Consider the following 20,490-nt stretch of genomic DNA (forward strand, 5'->3'; position numbering starts at 1 on the left):
AGAAGTGTTACTATAATATGGCCAGGCGTGGTGGCTCACACCTGTAATTGCAGCACTCTGGGAGACAGAGGTGGGCAGATCACTTGAGGTCAGGAGTTCGAGACCAGCCTAGCCAACATGGTGAAACCCCATCTTTACTGAAAATACAAAAAATAGCCAGGTGTGGTGGCACACACCTGTAATCCCAGCTACTCAGGAGGCTGAGGCATGAGAATCGCTTGAACCCGGGAGGCAGAGGCTGCAATGAGCCGAAATTGTGCCACTGCACTCCAACCCAAGTGACCAGAGCAAGACCATCTCAAAAAAAAAAAAAATTGATATAGTCAACTTTACAATTATTTTAAATTTCAATTATTAAACATTATTTGGGCAGTTTAAATGATTTTCAATATATGACAGAAAAGAACATTGTGGAAATAGCCTGTTGTTGTTTTTGAACATCTTTGAAAAGCATTTGAAATCAGCTCTATTTTTTTTAAGTCCAAGATGTCACTCTGTATTTTCTTAAATATTCCATAGTTATCCAAAGTTGTTTTTTTGACTACATCTGGCTTATGTTTTTTCCAGACTTTCCTGAAGGAACGCTTTGACAGTGAAGAAATCAAACCTGACTTATGGATGTCCTTAGAAGGTGGAAGTACTTGCACTGAGTGTGGAATTCTTGCTGAGGACACTGCACTCTATTTTGGGGGATCTACTGTGAGACAAGCAATTACACAAGATTTGGATCTTCGAGGTGCAAAGTAAGTCAATTTTTTGTTATTTCTATTGTAATACAGAAAATTGGTCCCAAAGCAAGGAACACTTGTATGGAAGAAATTATCCAGGACTTGAGTAGAGTATTTGTTCTAATGAATTATTCTGATGGATAAAATGTGCTTGCATTCAGGTTCCTGCAATACTGGGGGCGCATTGGGAGTGAGAACAACATGACCTCTTGCCATCGTCCCATCTGCAGGAAGGAAGGCGTGCTGTTGGACTACTCTACTGATGGAGGCACGTGTCAGGGGTGAAAACCACACCTTGGAGCAGATTCCCAAATTCCATCCAACACCCTCAGAAAAGTCTCTACAAAGCTTTGCTGACTTCACAGTTTCAATTGTGAAACTCACAAAGAAAAAGCTACAGATTTTGTTTATTACATGTACCGTACAAGTGACTTCTGTGTTATGCAAAAAGGGGACAAGAGAGAAATCACATTAAAAAATAAAGTCCAAACTTTATGAATAAACAACCTCTATGCTTTACTGAAGCTTGAGTGATACAATTAAGAAATACATTTTGTATGGTTTCCAAGTAAAAGATCATTTTTAAAACTTTATTTTTAAAAGCTTATGTGTAAACATGTAATAAATGCTATAGAGAATCTATAGAAATCTTCAAAAATTGTGAAAAAAAAGACTGATTTTGTGAGTTTGTCACAGAATATTTTAAAAGAATTCTGTTTTATTTTGAAGTAGCTAAAATGAGACCAGTAATACCATGATGTCTTTAGAAAAATCTACTTTAGCCGATAGATATCATTCTTAATAACTAGCTGATTAACAGATGACCCTGAAGTATTTTAAGGTATTTGAAGGATGTTTTCTTAAGTACCTAAACATCCCACCTGCAATCTTATCAAGCAAGAAGAGATAAACTTTATACCAGTCCAAATAATTACAAATTGCATAAAATTACAATAACTATTTTAATACTGAAAGCTATTGCCTAGAAACATGTAAAACATAGGTATATCTCATTATTTGTGAGAAATAAGAATTTAGAACTAAATTTTAAAAGCAAAACGTAACTAATTTTTACTTCAGTGTTTTTATTTTGGCCAACTCTTTCGAAATATCCTTCCCCTCATATCATTAGCCTCATACAGAAACAGTATTTATAAGTAGTGAATACCTAACATCAAAGTCAGCAAAATCAGTTGTCATTTGCTGGTTGAAAATTTCTTTGGGAAGTGCACAGTATCTGAAGTATACTGGTGGTTTATCAGGAGGCAGGAGATTCTAGATATATTGCTATGTTGGTATATTTGTTGTTATAGGAATTACCTGGACTTTGCTCCATGAGATGGATTACCAGAAATACATTTCTGTTAGACATGACTACATACTTCTTCCTGAAGATGCCCTTACCAACACAACTCGACTTCGTTGGTGGCAGCCTTTTGTGATCAGCAATGGAATTGTGGTCTCTGGGGTGGAGCGTGCTCAGTGGGCACTGGACAATATTTTGATTGGTGGAGCAGAAATCAATCCAAGCCAATTGGTGGATACTTTTGATGATGGTAAGAAACAAGACATTGAACAATTTTCTTTCCTGTGAGCCATTTTTCTGCTTATGTCTTCAGATACATTAGCACATGAAAAGCATTTATAAGATTGCCTAGCCCATACTCCTGCTCAACAAATGTTAGCTGTTATTTTGCCCAATGGTTTATAAATCTTCAAAGTTGGCTGCCTGTTGAAATGTCCACTAAGAATTCAATAAATCCTGTCAAAGGCACAATGTCTGGCTTTAAATATAATTTGAAATTTCAATACCCCCAAATAATTTTAGTTTCTTTAGTAATTAATGTGTCACAGAAATACTTAATGCACTGGCTGATGAAATGTATCAAGAACTTTTCAGTGCTAAGTTACCTAGACTAGCAATTACATTTTAAAAGTACAGTAATCATTCTACTACCATTTAATAGTCTTGTCTAAGTTTGATTTCTCATGTTGGATTTATGCATTATCCCAGTTAAATAAAATAAAAATCCTAAAGTGTAAGCAGAAAGCTAGTAGAGCATAAAAATTTAAGGAATTCAACAATAAATCAATCAGTTCAAGAGAATAATATGCCATATTGCTTCCAACTTTCCTCAAGAGAATAACATGCCATATTTATTCCAATTTTCCTTAACAGAAGGCACTTCCCATGAAGAAAACTGGAGTTTTTACCCTAATGCTGTAAGAACAGCAGGATTTTGTGGCAATCCATCCTTCCACCTCTACTGGCCAAATAAAAAGAAGGACAAGACTCACAATGCTCTATCCTCCCGAGAACTCATTATACAGCCAGGATACATGATGCAGTTTAAAGTAAGGAAAAGTGACTCTTTAAAGCAGAAAGTAGCATTGCATTTGGGGCCCCGGGGGAGAGTGTTTATTCAGACAACTTTAAGGAAATGACTGATACTATTCATTAAAAGAGACTTTATCTTATGAATAAAAGAGGTCATCTTTTGCAAAGACCTTTATTCAAGTATGATTTTTTTGAGGATAGATGAAATCCCTGAAAATGTTGGGACATAGCAAGAAATGTAACTGTTGGGCTGGCGCAAAAGTAATTGCAGGCCGAGTGCAGTGGCTCACGCCTATAATACCAGCACTTTGGGAGGCTGGGGTGGGAGGATCACTTGAGGCCAAGAGGCCAGGAGCTCCAGAGTAGCCTGGCCAACACGGCAAAACCTTGGCTCTACAAAAAAATAAATAAATAAAATAAAATAAAATAAAATTAGCCGGTCATGGTAGTACACACCTGTAATCCCAGCTACTCGGGAGGCTGAGAAATAATAATCGCTGAAACCTGAGAGGCAGAGGTTGCACTGAACTGAGATCATACCACTGCACTCTGGGTGACAGAACGAGACTGTGTCTCCAAAAAAAAAAAAAAGAATTACTTTTAATGCCATTCATTTTAATGGCAAAAACTGCAATTACTTTTACACCAACTGAATATATTCCATCTTATATATGTAATCTGGATTTCAGTCTCCCTAACCTTGTAAATTAAAAGCTCAAATAGGAGACTGCCTACTTCTAGCTCTCTGTAACACTATCTCCTTTTTATGTTGCACAATTCTCGCTCTCTCCCTTCCCTTCCTCTCTCTATCATCTCTCTCTCTCTCTCCTCCTCTCTCTGCCTCTTTCTCTTACTCCATGCCTATTATGTGCATTGAGCGATTTTTTCTCTATTTTTTTCAGTATATCTTTCTATTTTCTTGTGTCTCTGACTTCATATGCCTATACAACATTAGTCTTGTTGGAACTTCCTAAACCCTCAAAAAATTAAGGAGAACTCTCAAATACTCTAAACTGAATACTTAATTCAGATAGGATGAAAATGAAGACATAAATAATTAATAGACACTCAGAGAAGGGCAAAGCAATATCAATTTATATATCTCTATTGCAAACACCTGTAATCCCAGCACTTTGGGAGGCCAAGGAGGAAGGATCTCTAAGGCCAAAAGTTCAAGACCAGCCTGGGAAACATAGCAAGACCCCTGTCTCTACAAAAAAAAAAAAATTAGCTGGGCGTCGTGGCATGTACCTGTAGTCCTAGCTGCTCAGGAAGCCAGGCACAAGAATCACTCGAGCCCAGGGGTTGGAGGTTACAGTGAGCTATGATCCCACCACTGCACTCCAGCTAGGGCAACAGAACAAGACCCTATCCCCCTCCCCACACACACACACAAAGCCATTACAGAAATACATTGTATTACTAGGTCATTTTAAAGACATCAGTTATTCTAATACCCTTTTTTGATATACTACAATGACAGTTAATAGTAAAAATCTCTATTAGCAGAAATAAAAATGTATTTGCTTTTTGCCTCAGCTCTATGTTAAACTCCCCTTCAGAGACTGGAGGGTAAGGCAAGCTCCCCAAATGCTACCACTCCTTCAGGACTAGTCTTAACTTAGTGATATGCAGAAGTGTTATACTTCCTCTGCCTCTAAGCCGTGTTCCTTAAGAGTGAAGATTTTCCCTCTACCAGGTTCACATTGTGGCCCAGATCAAAGGCATTATATTTGAGTTGATTGGAGCCTCCTCTTTTGTTAAGTCACTGCACTGAAGAGACTGGGTCTCTCTTTCTCTAACCAAGGCAATTTCTTTAGGAAAAAAAGAAAGTTTATCCTCAAAAATTCAGTAAAGTATCACTAAAACTACATACTTGAAAGTCACCAGAGTCTTACTGTACCCAATGTCAACAGCTTTTGCATATCCCCATCTTCCCTTTCCTCTCTACACCATTTGACACTGTTATTCTTGCCCTCTTCAACCTGTGGCATCATCATTCCCCTAAGCTTCTGGGTTCTCTGCTGGTTCTCCTTTTACCTCTTTGATATCTACTATCTTCTTATGGCTTTTCTCCCCTTAGCCCTCTAAATGTCAGCATTTCTCAGTATGTATCAACTTTCTTCTCTCTCCATAGACCTTCTCACCATCAGGAATTGTATCCAATCATCTAGCTTCAAGAATCGTATCTTGAAGAGCAAATTTCAAATCTGCATATCCAACCCTAACAATTAATTCAATATTTGTAATAGCCCCTACACATGTCTACACCGTTGCACATTGGCACCTCAACTGAATGCGTCTAACGGTGCACTTAATATCTTCCCTCACCATACCAACTCCTCTTTCTGATTTTCCTGTTTCTGTCGATGGCACCACCATTCACCTAGTAACCAGCTTGAAATGTTCAACTACGCTTTGATTTTTCACTTTTCATATCTGATCAGTGACTGCATCCTTTGAATTCTATTTTCCAATGTTCCTGGTATCCATCCAATCTTCTCTGTTTGCACTATCACCACCTCTGGTCTGGCCCTAACTAAATCAATATTTGACTAAGTACTCTTTTCACTTCCAATCTCTCTCCACTCCTATGTGTCTTTGACATCACAGTCAGATTGATCTTTATAAAGCATATCTCTAAGCAGCACATCATTCCACTGCTCAGAAACCTTTAATGACTCTCCATCACTTACCAAATTAAGGTCAAACACCTTAGGCTACAGCTTCTGGTCTGCCAAATTCAACCGATCATTCTAACCTCATCTCTGAATATATCATATATGCTATACTTGGACCAAAACATGCTATATGCTGTGCTCTGGATGTGCCACCACGATTCCCTACTTTGTCTTCACTCAAATTTTCTTTCACCTAAATATCTTTTTCCTATTTCTACCCGTCACACTCTTCCCAGTCTTCAGGGGCAGCTTGCATGTACCCTATCTGATTATTTTCTAATCCATTTAATCAAATACTATCTCCTTTGAAGCACCACAGCATTATATTTGTGTCTTTTATGATTCTCACTATCATTTTGCTTCTTATTCTCTCTCTGAATTTAGAGTTGTTTTATTCATGACTGTATGGCCTGAAATTTTTAGCACTAACCTTCCCTAGTTATCAGTGGTGAAATAGGACTTGATTACATAGATGACTAGGACTTAAATTTGAATCACCAAATGTTTAAAGCATTTATGTATTACTGATTCAAACACTTAATTGCATATAATATGGAAAGCTTTCATTCATACAGAAATACAGAAAACCCCAAGAACAAATATTAAGTAATTAAAATTGTCTATTTTAATTCCAAATAAAAATTTAATAGTCACAATCAAGAAAGTTAGGCTATCAATGAAAATGTTTTGAATCAGTGATACTTTCAGTTTCTGTCTATAAATTCGGCTAATGTTACTTTCTTTTTGGCCAATTTATCTTACCCAGATTTGTGATTAATGCATTATACTAATTTAGTAAATAGAAATGTAACTTTTAAAACCTTAATTTTCATCTCCATGCAAAATTGAGCATCTATAACAGAATCCAAAAGAATGTATTCTTGGTATTCCAGCAGGCTGCTCTGTAAAAGCTTCTCTGAATATTACCTGTCAGAGTAATAAATGGTGGGATGGGATTTTTAATTAATGGGATTCAATATCATCTAATCTTACCTGTATATTGATTGTTTGTTTGTTTTAGATTGTGGTGGGTTGTGAAGCCACTTCTTGTGGTGACCTTCATTCTGTAATGTTGGAATACACTAAGGATGCAAGGTTTGTGAAATAATTTTTAACATTATCTCCAAACTTGAATACCCAATCCAAACGGTTGTCGTGTGTGTGTGTGTGTGTGTGTGTGTGTGTGTGTGTGGTGTGTGTGTGTGTGAGAGAGAGAGAGAGAGAGAGAGATTTGCTCTTGTTGCCCAGACTGGAGTGCAGTGGCGGGATCTCAGCTCACCGCAACCTCTGCCTCCTCGGTTCAAGTGATTCTCCTGCCTCAGCCTCCTGAGTAGGTGGGATTACAGGCATATGCCACCAAGCCCAGCTAATTTTGTATTTTTAGAAGAGACAGGGTTTCCCCATGTTGGTCGGGCTGGTCTTGAACTCCTGACCTCAGGTGATCTGCCTGCCCCGGCCTCCCAGAGTGCTGGGAATTACAGGTTAAGGCAGTTGCTTACAGAGGAATAACCTTATATCTTAAAAGTGGCAGTTCATGCATATTTTTATATACATTTCACTTGTACAAAATGTATACATCTTATTTTCAAAATTTTCCTTCAAACAAAAAAAAATCTATTTTCATACAAGGCTGCCACCAAGAAACTTTATATTTTAAATTTTATCAAAATAAGCAAAGCACTACATTTGTCCTCAGAGTGGAACTCTCTTATTCATGTTACTGATTTTCAGCTACCTCTAACGAAAACTTTAATCAATGAATGATCTGAATATGCGTCAGCCAGAGTTACCTCTTCTAAAGCATATTAGCAATATTGAATAAAAGTCTGACATAGTTCAGTTACCTTATTAGGGTTAATAACCCTCCCACTATCACTTTTAAACACTAATTACATTAAGTTTGAGGAGACGGACAATTTTGTCAGTCAACTCCAGGTATATTTCTAGTATCAATGTCAGTAGGAAGAATCCACCAGAATTCATTGCTATGCATGCTATTATTTTATTCTCTTGTCCGTGTGCTTTTAAAGTCAGAATATTTCTGAAAATATTTTAATTTTTTTATAATCTGTAATTATAAATGTATATAGAAAACAGGAAACTCATATACAAATATTTTAATTTAACCTGACCACAAAGCATTACCTTGACATTAGACAGATTATATGTTTCTCTTACAATTTGTCTAACAAAGCCTTCTGGTTTCTGCAGATCAGATTCCTGGCAGCTTGTACAGACCCAGTGCCTTCCTTCCTCTTCTAACAGCATTGGCTGCTCCCCTTTCCAGTTCCATGAAGCCACCATCTACAACTCTGTCAACAGCTCAAGCTGGAAAAGAATTACCATCCAGTTGCCTGACCATGTCTCCTCCAGGTAGGTTGCAAATTAAGGTAAACTTTGTGAAATTATCTGGCCTTTCTATAGAGTTCATGCAGTGAGCTAAAAACAACTGACAGTGTGAGCCAGAGCTTTACATGCAGCCCTGGTGCCCTCTCCCATCTTCTTTCCCTCCTCTCACCAACCCATGCCTCCAAATGGCAACTGCATGTCCCAGGAGGAAATTGGAGTTTGTCTGTAAATGATTCAGAGATCTCAGATTTCCTTTGACTTAATACCATAGTATGTACCAAACTCAGTCATAGGCCCTGAATGACAGACCCCAATCCAAGACTGGCATTGGCACCAGTTTTGCCCCAGTGTTCTGCCCTCCCAAAGGCTGCGCTTTTCATCCAGATACAAATACCAGTTAGGTGTGTAGAGCTGACAGGTTACACAAAGCTGCAGGATAAATACAATGGAATGCAATCTTCCTAGAGCAGATTTGGTTTACTCAAAGATTTGGAAAATGATATACCTTTATAGGGAAAATGAACACAGGTTTATTATGGACTAGAATAGGAAATTCACATGAAATTTTCAGAGAAGATACAAGCTTCCAGAATGGCATTTTGGGTTATACTCCCAGAGTCTGAGAAATACAAGTTCTCTCACCTCTGCCAGCAGGGTGCTTCAGGAAGACATTTGGGAAGCCCTTTTCTCATAAATAGTCCCCTCTCCCAGAGGCTAGAGGCAGGATGCAGCCATGGAAGTAACAACCTACTGAACCCCTTCTGCTCTCTATGGTTCTTTCAGTGCGACACAGTTCCGCTGGATCCAGAAGGGAGAAGAAACTGAGAAGCAAAGCTGGGCAATTGATCACGTGTATATTGGAGAGGCTTGCCCCAAGCTCTGCAGTGGGCACGGATACTGCACGACTGGCGCCATCTGCATCTGTGATGAGAGCTTCCAAGGTCTGAATCCCAGGCTGTCAACTTTGATACAGGAGACCATGAGGTTCTCCTCATCTTAACACGTATACCAAAGTCCACTAGGAAATGGATAGAAATTCCAGCCTGAGGGATCTGAGATTCATGACACACTCCTTGGTCACTCCTTATTTAACTTTGGGACAAATTATTAAGCATAGCCTTATGCAATATTCCTGAAGGTATTTTTTTAAATATAGAATTGAAATCTACCCCAGACATTCTATAAATATAAATTTATAAGCATATAAATCCAGATATGCTAAATCAGGATATGGTATAGTACCTCACATTCTCTTTCATATAACTCCCTGCCCCCACCCACATCCCCAATACTTAATTTCCACCTCTGGGCCTCCCTCCTTCCTGGCCTAGCTGCCTGTGCCTACATACTTGACCAGTATCCCTCCTTCCTCAGCCTCTTCCAGCAGCAACTGCCACTGTTCTAAGATGTAGCTGACAACTCAAGATGTTCTGGTTTCCAGGTCACTGTGATACTGACACACACACACACCACACACACACACACACACCCCTTTATGACTCAAAGAAATACATTTCACTCCTTGAGTTTCTAGAGGCTGAGTATATATCCAGGGCAGAGAGTATCTACTCAACCCCTCACATGACAGGAAATTGCTCTGTTGGTCTGTTAGAAGGTCTGCAGGCCTGTTTTCCTTTGAGCCAATGTTTCCAACAGGTTTCAGCCTCTATCATTACAAAGTTCACTTTCCATAGTTAACATTCTGTATCCTCATAGCTTAATACTTGGCCGATAGCAGTGCTAATCAATCTTCTTTGAATGAATCCTTACACTGTCTTATGCTTTACTATTTACATAGTATACACCAACTTATTCTTCAGTCGCTTATAATCTATGATATCCCCATCAGTTATCTGTGGTTAATATAATTATTCCCATGCTACAGGCAAAGAAACTGAGACTCAGGGAGGCTAAGTGACCTGCCTAAGGTCACACAGCTAGCAAATATCAGAAAGACCACCACTCAAGGTGTTCTTTCCAATCAGCCTTGCTGTCTCTCATGGCTGAGAGATTTATCCAAGAAGGAGGGGAGTTACACAGTTTCCCCCAGATATGCAATGTAAGAATCCATGTATTTGAATTCTGGAGTCGGATCTATTTAGATTTCTTGGTTGATGTTTCCTTGCATCAAAATCAAATGGATATGATTAATGTAGACTGCTGCACATCTCTGATGTTAGAAATTACTTAGCCATCTCCTTTCTCCGCTGGTGTTATTGTCACTGAGACCAGCTGGGTCTGTCACTATATTATTAGCTGGAGAATTTTAACTCTAGGCAAATGAGTGAATCAAATGTCTCACAAGAAGTCCTAGATGTCTGGAATTTGCCCTCTCCCCTGAACCTTAATTTTAAACTATTAAGGACATGTAGAAAAAATGTACTGTTTAAATCAATGGGAAATGCAAGCACATACACATTTGCTAATATAATATCTTACTTAAATGTCAGTAATTCAGTTCAGTGGTCTCTGAGAGACACTGCCAGTTTTATTATTATTTATCCCAGCTTCATTACTGAATATCTTTTTTGTTTTTTTTGTTTTTTTTTGTTTTTTTTTTTGAGATGGAGTTTTCACTCTTGTTGCCCAGGCTGGAGTGCAGTGGCATGATCTCAGCTCACTGCAACTTCCACCTCCTGGGTTCAAGTGATTCTCTTGCCTCAGCCTCCTGAGTAGCTGGGATTACAGGCACATGCCACCATGCCCAACTCATTTTTTTTTTTTTTTTGTATTTTTAGTAGAGATGGGGTGGTTCACCATGTTGGCCAGGCTGAACTCGAACCCCTGACCTCAGGTGATCTTCCCACTTCAGTCTCCCAAAGTGCTGGAATTACAGGCATGAGCCACTGAGCCCCACCCATTACTATCTTATATGTGCTAAATATTGTTTTAGATGCTGGAATCCAACGAGTTAAAATATAGACTCTACTCTTAAGAATCATCAAGTATATATTAACCTGTATTTTCTGCTACAAATCATGCTAGGAAAAAAGAAATTAGATAGGCCTCTTATACCAGGGTGAGAGTTCCCTACTGAGACCCACCACTGGTAAACATTCAAGGCCCAGCCAGATGCTGTGGTATTTAAACAACAGTTTTACACAGCAAATACGGACATGAGCACTGCATATTTCAGTTAACACTGACTCAAAGAAAATTGGATTTTTTTTCCAACAATATAAGCCAATAATTGCCAAAACAAAACATTTACTTCTGGGAGTCTGTATCTACTTAGTATTTTGCCATTCTTTGTTTTTTTTTTTTTTTACTGTAAGAACATTCAATTATTTAGTTAGTTAGTTAGTTAGTTAGTTAGTTTTGCTGGATTTTGTTATGTTTCCTTTTTTTCCCCTAAGTTCTGGGATACATGTGCAGAACTTGCAGGTTTGTTACATAGGTATACATGTGCCAGGATGGTTTGCTGCACCCACCAACCCATCATTTACATTAGGTATTTCTCCCAATGCTATCCTTCCCCTTGCCTCCCATCCCCCAACAGGCCCTGGTGTGTGATGTTCCCCTCCCTGTGTCCATGTGTTCTCATTGTTCAACTCCCACCTATGAATGAGAACATGCGGTGTTTGGTTTTCTGTTCTTGTGTTAGTTTGCTGAGAATGATGATTTCCAGCTTCATCCATGTCCCTGCAAAGGACATGATCTCATCCTTTTTTATGGCTGTATAGTATTCCATGGTATATATGTGCCACATTTTCTTTACCCAGTCTAACATTGATGGGCATTTGGGTTGGTTCCAAGTCTTTGCTGTTGTGAATAGTGCTGCAATAAACATACATGTGCATGTATCTTTAGAGTAGAATGACTTAGAATCCTTTGGGTGTATACTCGGTAATGGGATTGCTGGGTCAAATGGTATTTCTAGTTCTACATCCTTGAGAAATCACCACACTGTCTTCTACAATGGTTGAACTAATTTACACTCCCACCAACAGTGTAAAATTGTTCCTATTTCTCCACATCCTCTCCAGCATCTGTTGTTTCCTGACTTTTTAATGATCACCATTCTAACTGGCATGAGATGGTATCTCGTTGTAGTTTTGATTTGCATTTCTCTAATGACCAGTGATGATTAGCTTTTTTTCATATGTTTGTTGGCCGCATAAATGTCTTCTTTTGAGAAGTATCTCTTCATATTCTTCACCCACTTTTTGATGGGACTGTTTGGCTGTGTTTTTTTTTTTTTTTTTTTGTAAAGTTGTTTAAGTTCCTTGTATTTTGCCATTCTTACAATAACAACGACTTAAACCTGAACTTGAATACTTGTTCCTAATCTTGAATAACTCTGGTTGATCCAGTTAATTTCTGTGACTATTCCTTGTCCTCTAGGTGATGATTGCTCTGTTTTCAGTCACGACCTTCCCAGTTATATTAAAGATAATTTTGAGTCCGCAAGAGTCACCGAGGCAAACTGGGAGACCATTCAAGGTGGAGTCATAGGAAGTGGCTGTGGGCAGCTGGCCCCCTACGCCCATGGAGACTCACTGTACTTTAATGGCTGTCAGATCAGGCAAGCAGCTACCAAGCCTCTGGATCTCACTCGAGCAAGGTACCCAAACATCCATATTGTAGTCCAGACATAGAATTAGTCAGTGAAAACCTATCATTTGAATTTGGGACAAGGAAGCATATATGTTTCACAACTCAAAATTATGCTTCTCTTAAGTTTATTAGAGAATTGCTTTGTATTTCTTCATCCACAGTGGCTGACTGGTGGTAATGTAGGCATAAGCCCAGAGAAATGGCCAAATTTTTTTTTTTTTTTTTTGAGACGGAGTCTCGCGCTGTCACCCAGGCTGGAGTGCTGTGGCCGGATCTCAGCTCACTGCAAGCTCCGCCTCCCGGGTTCACGCCATTCTCCTGCCTCAGCCTCCCGAGTAGCTGGGACTACAGGCGCCGCCACCTCGCCCGGCTAGTTTTTTGTAGTTTTTAGTAGAGACGGGGTTTCACCGTGTTAGTCAGGATGGTCTCAATCTCCTGACCTCGTGATCCGCCCGTCTCGGCCTCCCAAAGTGCTAGGATTACAGGCTTGAGCCACCACGCCCGGCCGGCCAAATATTTTTAAAAAATGGTTAGGGATAAACTACATAGATAATTTAATGTTGAGCACAGGCAAACATATAAATGTGTATGTGAAGTAAATTTGTAGCAATGCAAACATATGCCTATATTTAGCACACGTAAGTACAATAAATAGAAATGGAGGAGGAATGGATGGATGGATAAGATCTTTAAAGATTTATGTGCTATAGTTGCTGAGGGTTAATGCAGAGTAGAGTGGGCAGAGACCTTGCAAATGGACTAAGGAAGTGACTGACAAAGACATAAGGAGGACTGAATTTCCTTCCCTATCTGCCCTTCCCAGCTTTGGCTTCCTTATCCACAGTAAACACAGCTTTTTGTCTATATAATTCAAGAAAAGATTCCAAGGCTTAAAAAAGGTTGCTAGATATTATTGTAGAGTATTTCTTGAATGCTGAAAAGTGTTCAGTAGCTATGAGAATATGTGTTTGATTAATGGGAAGATAGTTTACTTAAAACCTTTCACTTTGGAAAATATAATATTAGTGTTGTATTTTCACAGGCAGAAAGGCAGGTTTGGGGGCCCTTAATATGATAAACAATGAAAATAAAATTAATTCCTGTATGGCAACCATGATATGATAAAAGTTGCATCTACCATCTTCCTTTTTTTTTTTTTTTTCCTACCAAAAAGATATACTTAATCTAGAGATAACCTGGTGTTTTCTGTGATACTACCATATATAGCTGCAACTAGGTGCATAGTTAGCAATGGCACACTATGTTTTAAATTAGTTTATGCATTTATACGTTTCTAAATCTAGCTCTTTATTCCACCACCTACTTTAAATTAGGTACTCTGTTAATCATGAGGAATCTTATGAGGATTTATTTCCCATGCCTAAAAGCTCTATCTAGGGCAAGGATGACAATGAAAAGCAAAATGTCATGTTGAACAGAATAGCAGACATGGTTCAGAACCTGCACATCCTAACTCAGTTTTCCCTCAGCTCTGATCTCCAGACAGCCTTTCCTAAAATAGTCATAATAATTTACCCCCATCCAGATGTGTTCAGCTTAGAGTTATCTGTAAAAAGAACGCAGCATAAATATTGTGGTTGTATTCCATGTCCTCAGCTGTCTGTTTGGACCACATTACCTTTCAGAGAATAGAAGATGTTTTCAATGAAATACTCTAACAAGATTTCCAACATCATGAAAAGAGGGCACATCTTTGAAAGTCAAAAATACTTTCTTTGTATAGAAAGTCAGGCTTCTGAGGTCTTCACGTGTATAATATAGAAGACAATATGAATAAATTTTGTTACTAACAGTGATGTAGTCATAAGACTGGCTGCTTTGATCTGGCTGCGACATCTGTCACTCCGTTGATCACCAGGGTTGATTCAGCTGATCTGGCTAGCTAGGCAGGTGTCCCCTTCCTCCCTCACCACTCCATGTGCATCCTTCCCAAAGCTGTATGCTGGGTGAAGAGGATGACCATCCCCAATAGAGGAGGACCAGTCTTTGGTCAAGGGTATACAAGTAACTGTGCTCCCTTGCTAGAACCTCCAAACAAGCCCTCAAGACTGGCTGCTTCTGGTTCTACTATATTATGAACTTGGAAATTATGGACTTTAGAAATAAGAAAAGACTAAGGAAGTATAACTCCTTTAATACTTCCTGAATTTAAAGATGATTTCCCAGCCGGGCACAGTGGCTTACGCCTGTAATCCCGGCACTTTGGGAGGCCAAGGTGGGTGGATTGCCTGAGGTCAGGAGTTCGAGACCAGCCTGGACAATATGTTGAAACCCCATCTCCACTAAAAATACAAAAATTAGCCAGGTGTGGTGGTGCGCACCTGTTATCTCAGCTACTAGGGAGGCTGAGGCAAGAGACTCACTTGAACCCAGGAGGCAGAGGTTGCAGTGAGTCAAGATCACACCACTGCACTCCAGCCTGAGTGACAGAGTAAGATTCCATCTCAAAAAATAAATAAATAAAAATGAAGATGGTTTCCCTGTGTTTTTCAGCAAAATCATGTTTGTCTTGCAAATTGGGAGCACGTCGCAGACGGACAGCTGCAACAGTGACCTGAGTGGCCCCCACACTGTGGACAAGGCGGTGCTGCTGCAGTACAGCGTCAACAACGGGATCACCTGGCACGTCATCGCCCAGCACCAGCCAAAGGACTTCACACAAGCTCAGAGAGTGTCTTACAATGTCCCCCTGTAAGTGGCTCAAATGGAAAGGCATGGTCTCATGCACAATCCCTTTGTGAATCCCTGGGAATCACAATGCCACAAAACTAGGTGGTGGCAGAACCAAGACTAACCCAGATCTCCAAAGTGGTGTTACTATTTTTGATTAGGACAAGAAAGGCACAAATTAAAATAAGGAATAGGGACAAGAGGGAATAGACAATAATAACTAAATGCAAGGGCAGTTTTTGCCTATTTCCCTTGCTTTAACCAGTTTTTCTAGTCTTAGAAAACATTTATTTTCTGCTGGCATGCTAGTTTGAAATTTTACTGAGGTTAAGTAGTCATGTCAGTTTTGCTTTGCATTGTAAGCCCAGCTTCTAGCACAGTGTCTGTCACACAGAAAGCACTCCATGCTTTGACTAAATATCTTCAGATATTAATGGAACAAGTGAAAGGAGGGAGAGAGATGGAAAAGTTTTACAAGTCCTTGAGTAGCCAATAAAACTTGATGCTGCTCAGAATACTATGACTTAAGCAAATCTGAATTCCATGCGCAACATTTTGTTGATTTAGATTAGCCTATTATAATATTTGACATCTAGAAGTCAAATACCAAAAAGTTCTGCTTCCTAATGTATAATCTCTTTGTCCCTCTGTCTGTGACCCAGGGAGGCACGGATGAAAGGAGTCTTACTGCGCTGGTGGCAACCACGCCACAACGGAACAGGTCATGATCAGTGGGCTTTGGACCATGTGGAGGTCGTCCTGTGAGTATCTGATACATGGCATCCCATGTCCATTTCAGGAAGGTCTGAAATTCCTTTGATGTGGCATGCTCCTTAATTCAGTAAGAACCGTTTTTTATGAGAAGCCCCCACAGGAGCACTTTGGCTTACACTCTTTTGCAACTGCAAGCTATAGCTCAAGTCATCGGTGAAATAGCAAAGCCCCGAATGAAAGTACCTTAGAAAACCTCCATAAGCACAACATTGATTTAAGGATTGACAATATTGGTTAAATTGGATAAAACAAAGTCTCCAGGTAAATGGGAAACCATGTCTTAAGGCAGATTTGGGTTGCCTTATAAAATGAAATGACATCCTTGAAGAGGAAGGATCTGTAGTGGGCAGTGTCTGAAGTGTTACTAACTAATGTGCCCAATTACAGACATTCTCCATTTAATGATGTGGGGGTTGCAACTAGAACAAAGAATTTGTGATTTCAGATTCCCCCTGACCAATCCCAGCACCTAACAAGTTAAAGGTGTTTTTCCCTCTTTATATAATAAAGCTGTCACCACTCTACCTGGCTGGGTTGACTGTTCCCTCACAGAGAGATGACTTGCTTTTTCTCTAACGATCTAGTTCCTGTAGAACTGGAATGCTTATGTCTCGACGGGTTCGGACTGATGGCTCCAAGTGGTTGGCAAGGAGAGGCGAATCTTCTCGGTAGATAGGTTCAAATGTTCATTCTGTTTACGAAATCCAAAATGAAATCAGTCCCTTGGCTGATTTCAGTCATTTTGCAAGCAAATTTAAGTGATTAATTGGTAGGAAAACTACCAGATTTGTTTTCGTCAGTCATAGCCATGAGCTGAATTTTTCAGTCTTGAGCTAGCCCTCGTCTTAGTTTTCACTGAGGCACCTGCTTGCATGGCATCCATATCAACCCCCAAATCCAAGAGCAACCTGGTCCCCACACTAGCCTCCTGTGCGCGCTGCTGCTTTTGGACAACTTGCTGGGCTCTGCCTCCATAAGACAAAGTTGAAGTTTAACAGTCCAGACTCATTTGAATCTAAATATGAGGCTGATGTTTTACTTAGATACTGATTTCCTCAGACTACATTATTCCAGCAGAATAAAATAGCCTGGGCCCTGAAATGAATCTATGTACAGTAAGGCCATAGAGAGATGTCTACATAGACCAAAATTCAACCCTAGAACCATTTTGCCCTGGCTATTTGCCTTTCAGGACAGCACTTCTCAATCTGTTTGAACGTCAAAATCACTTGGGAAGCTTTTGAAAACATCAACAAATGTCCCAATGCCCAGGCCCATCCCTTTGGATGAGGCTTTAAATTGATCTGCAGTGGGAACTGGACATCATTCTTGTTTTAAAAGCAGCTCAGGTGATTCTAATCAACTGGTAGAGAATAAAATTAGAGTCAATAACCACTTCTTATATTTCAAGTGGCTTGCCAATACAATTTGCATTAATGGGGCTCCCTGTGCCTGACAAAGCATTACCAACTCCTATGGAAACTTCAAAATCTGACAGTCCTCAAAAGACAGCAGGATACTAATCCTGCCCTTGAGTAAACACAATAATTTTTAACGTATCACACATTTGAGTAGATATTTCCATCCTGCCCAATCAATCAATTGCACTCATCTATTTTGGATTTCAGAGACATATCATCACTAGTAATTTCCTCACTTGTACTAACATTAAAAAGCAGGAGCGAGGGGTTCAGAGGTGCCGATATACCAGCCAGTGTAAAAGCAACCCCTTCACATATTGGAAACAGAACTCTATTCCTTGCTCCCTATCAACCTGCTGCCTCAGAGGTTCTCAGAGCACCGGCAGGAAGCCTCAGCACACAGCACCCAAGGAATCTCCCAGGTCATCTGGTGTTGGAATTAATGCTTATAAGCAACTACCAGCATCAAGCTCCGTATTTTAAACACTTTGAAGAATTTGTCATCTACCAGGCTCATATCCTTATAAGTCTGTTCTTATCCTGCATTATTATCTCAAACTCTCAGAGCACTAAAACATTTTGAATGAGACAAGAGCATTGTTACATTTGCATGGTGTTGTATGCTTTGAATTTTATTCCAAGTCTTCTTTCAGGAATAACTTAAAAATTATAACTTTATATATACCACCACATGCTTTTATGTATATATCATTTCAAAAGCAAAAGCAGTCTCTTTAATGACATTTCAAATATTTGTTAAAGGAATTCCTTTATTTTCCTTCTTTTTGAAGAAAAGAAATATCTCACAAAGCTGAGTTCAATAAATGAGTTGTTTCAAAAAATATATAAGATGTTATATTTCCAGAACTATGTTTTTGATGTTTTGCTCTGATCTTATAGTTTAACATTTCTATATCACTCTACCCTTTCAAAGCACTTCTTTTCAAAAGAGCCACAAACAGTTTTAAGGCATTCATTCATTAATATGCAATTAGTAGCTCTACAAAATAATTACTTCAATTCATTCATTCATGTGATGAGCTCAAAATAAACAAGTTCCAGATAATTAAAAAAATTAAATATAATAGTTTTCCAGAGTGTCTTTCAATCACATGAGGCACAAAGAAGCTAGAGCCAAAATTCATGTCATGATCACAAATATTCCTAATTATAACTTTGCTCCAAAGGATGTATATTTAGAAATAGGTGGAATACTTCCATAAACCCCTACTAACTGAAAGCATTCTCTTAATTAACTGCACTTTTGTATCAGAACACTTGATTACTTGAACTAGCAATGTTAACTCCTCAAGCATGGCGGGGAGAGGAGCAGACTGAGGCTTGTATCTTAAGAGATACAAACCCTACCTAACTGTATGTTACAAACAGGGCTACTGATATGTTTTTGCAACTAATGGTTGGGGCATACATTTCACTTAGGAATTTTTAGAAATGTACTTCTTTTTTTAAGAGAAGGTTGGCTTTAATCTAACTTTATTACCATAGTTTCGCTTTTGTGCATGTGCACCAAGGACACATGCTAAAAACCCCTAGAAAGAAAAATTATGGTCATGCATGGTATCTTATATTGAGTTTAACCTCAGTACTGCCCATATTAACCAAGAAAACACAAGTTTAATGAGAACAAATTTAGCACTTTTGACAATATTTCAGGATTTAAGAGTGTATCCTAAATGAACAAGATTTATAATATCTTTTTAATTAAATGGTTTAATTCTAAAATACTACATATGGAAGGATTTGAGTTTCATAAATATGGACATACAGAATGACAAGCCCCACACCAAAAAGATGAAAACCTTCCTTTTAGCATTTAACAAGCAGTCTCTTATGCTTGTTTGAGAGTGTAATCTTCCCACTCTCATATTTTCCAATAAAATCTGCACAAGAAAAGCATTTCACGATGATTAGCCCCTGCTAATCTGCCATATAATAGATGAACCGAATTGACAGATATTTTTCCAGCCTCACTAGCTTACAAAAAGTCCTCATTCCATAAAGTCTGAATGATGTGGCATAACACGATCATTGACAATCAAGTGTCAGAAAAATAATTTCTCTGAATTCATTAGCTAGCATAGAATATTTATTTTTCAGTATATGTTTATGAATACATTGGGCAGATCCCTCACAAGATCCATGCCGGTGAGGTTCTTCTTAGGATAAAAGACAATTTGTTGTCTTAACCATTTTTGTTGGGGACTCATACTTCTATCCTAAGAATCTCCCTCACCCAACTCGCATTTCATTCACACATCACATTTCCTGCGTACGTGTCTAAGTCACACCTGTCATGCGTATAATCAAGTGGGCCAATTTTTGCATGTGTACCTTGAAAGCAAACTGCTCAGTAAAAAGTTAGCCTTCGTGAATGAATTGACTAAAAAGTGAATTATTACCACATTTACGGAGAACTGCAAACCTTACGTTGCTAACTATAGTCTTAAAAGTATTTATCAGATTTTAAAATGAGTTCCATCGTGACCATCCCCTCATGCTATTCATTATCAAGATACTGTCACATTTTTGGCACAAATGATTTATGGAGATGAGCATATTACATTTGTTGCAAAGCATATTTGTCCTTTATTAAATTTGATTGTGTTATCTGACATAGAAGACTTCTGTATTTTTTAAAGCCCATTCCTTAATATATTCAGGAATTAGTATTTCCTACAATGTAAAATAATTGAAAATCAGATAATAAAATTAGTAGTTATTAAGCTATTAATATTTATAATTTATATGCAACATTTATGCCAAATGTAGTACTACAGCTACATGTATCTTAACATATGGTTATAAGCAAATATTGCATGTTGCATTACATAGAAAAGTATATGTATATATTGGATATAGAAGAATAAGAAATAACTTCTTTAATTTTTATTTTCAAAAGAGATGAAAAATCCTATATTGCGTCTAAACCT

At 38.6% G+C, this 20,490-nt stretch overlaps 1 protein-coding gene across 2 annotated transcripts in view; it reads left to right on the forward strand.

Moving 5' to 3' along the window:
* RELN (reelin) overlaps positions 1–20,490 on the forward strand; it is a 517,743-nt gene that overhangs the window by 489,936 nt on the left and 7,317 nt on the right. For both annotated transcript variants that reach the window (XM_033192854.1, XM_033192856.1), the window contains exons 54-63: positions 568–743; positions 890–996; positions 2,042–2,284; positions 2,908–3,083; positions 6,769–6,842; positions 7,959–8,120; positions 8,880–9,037; positions 12,441–12,660; positions 15,168–15,365; positions 16,007–16,105. In XM_033192854.1, coding sequence (XP_033048745.1) covers positions 568–743; positions 890–996; positions 2,042–2,284; positions 2,908–3,083; positions 6,769–6,842; positions 7,959–8,120; positions 8,880–9,037; positions 12,441–12,660; positions 15,168–15,365; positions 16,007–16,105 — 1,613 coding nt within the window. The remainder of the gene's footprint in view (positions 1–567; positions 744–889; positions 997–2,041; positions 2,285–2,907; positions 3,084–6,768; positions 6,843–7,958; positions 8,121–8,879; positions 9,038–12,440; positions 12,661–15,167; positions 15,366–16,006; positions 16,106–20,490) is intronic.

Source organism: Trachypithecus francoisi, unplaced genomic scaffold (assembly GCF_009764315.1).
Source record: "Trachypithecus francoisi isolate TF-2019V2 unplaced genomic scaffold, Tfra_2.0 Lachesis_group4, whole genome shotgun sequence".
Classification (NCBI taxonomy): domain Eukaryota; kingdom Metazoa; phylum Chordata; class Mammalia; order Primates; family Cercopithecidae; genus Trachypithecus; species Trachypithecus francoisi.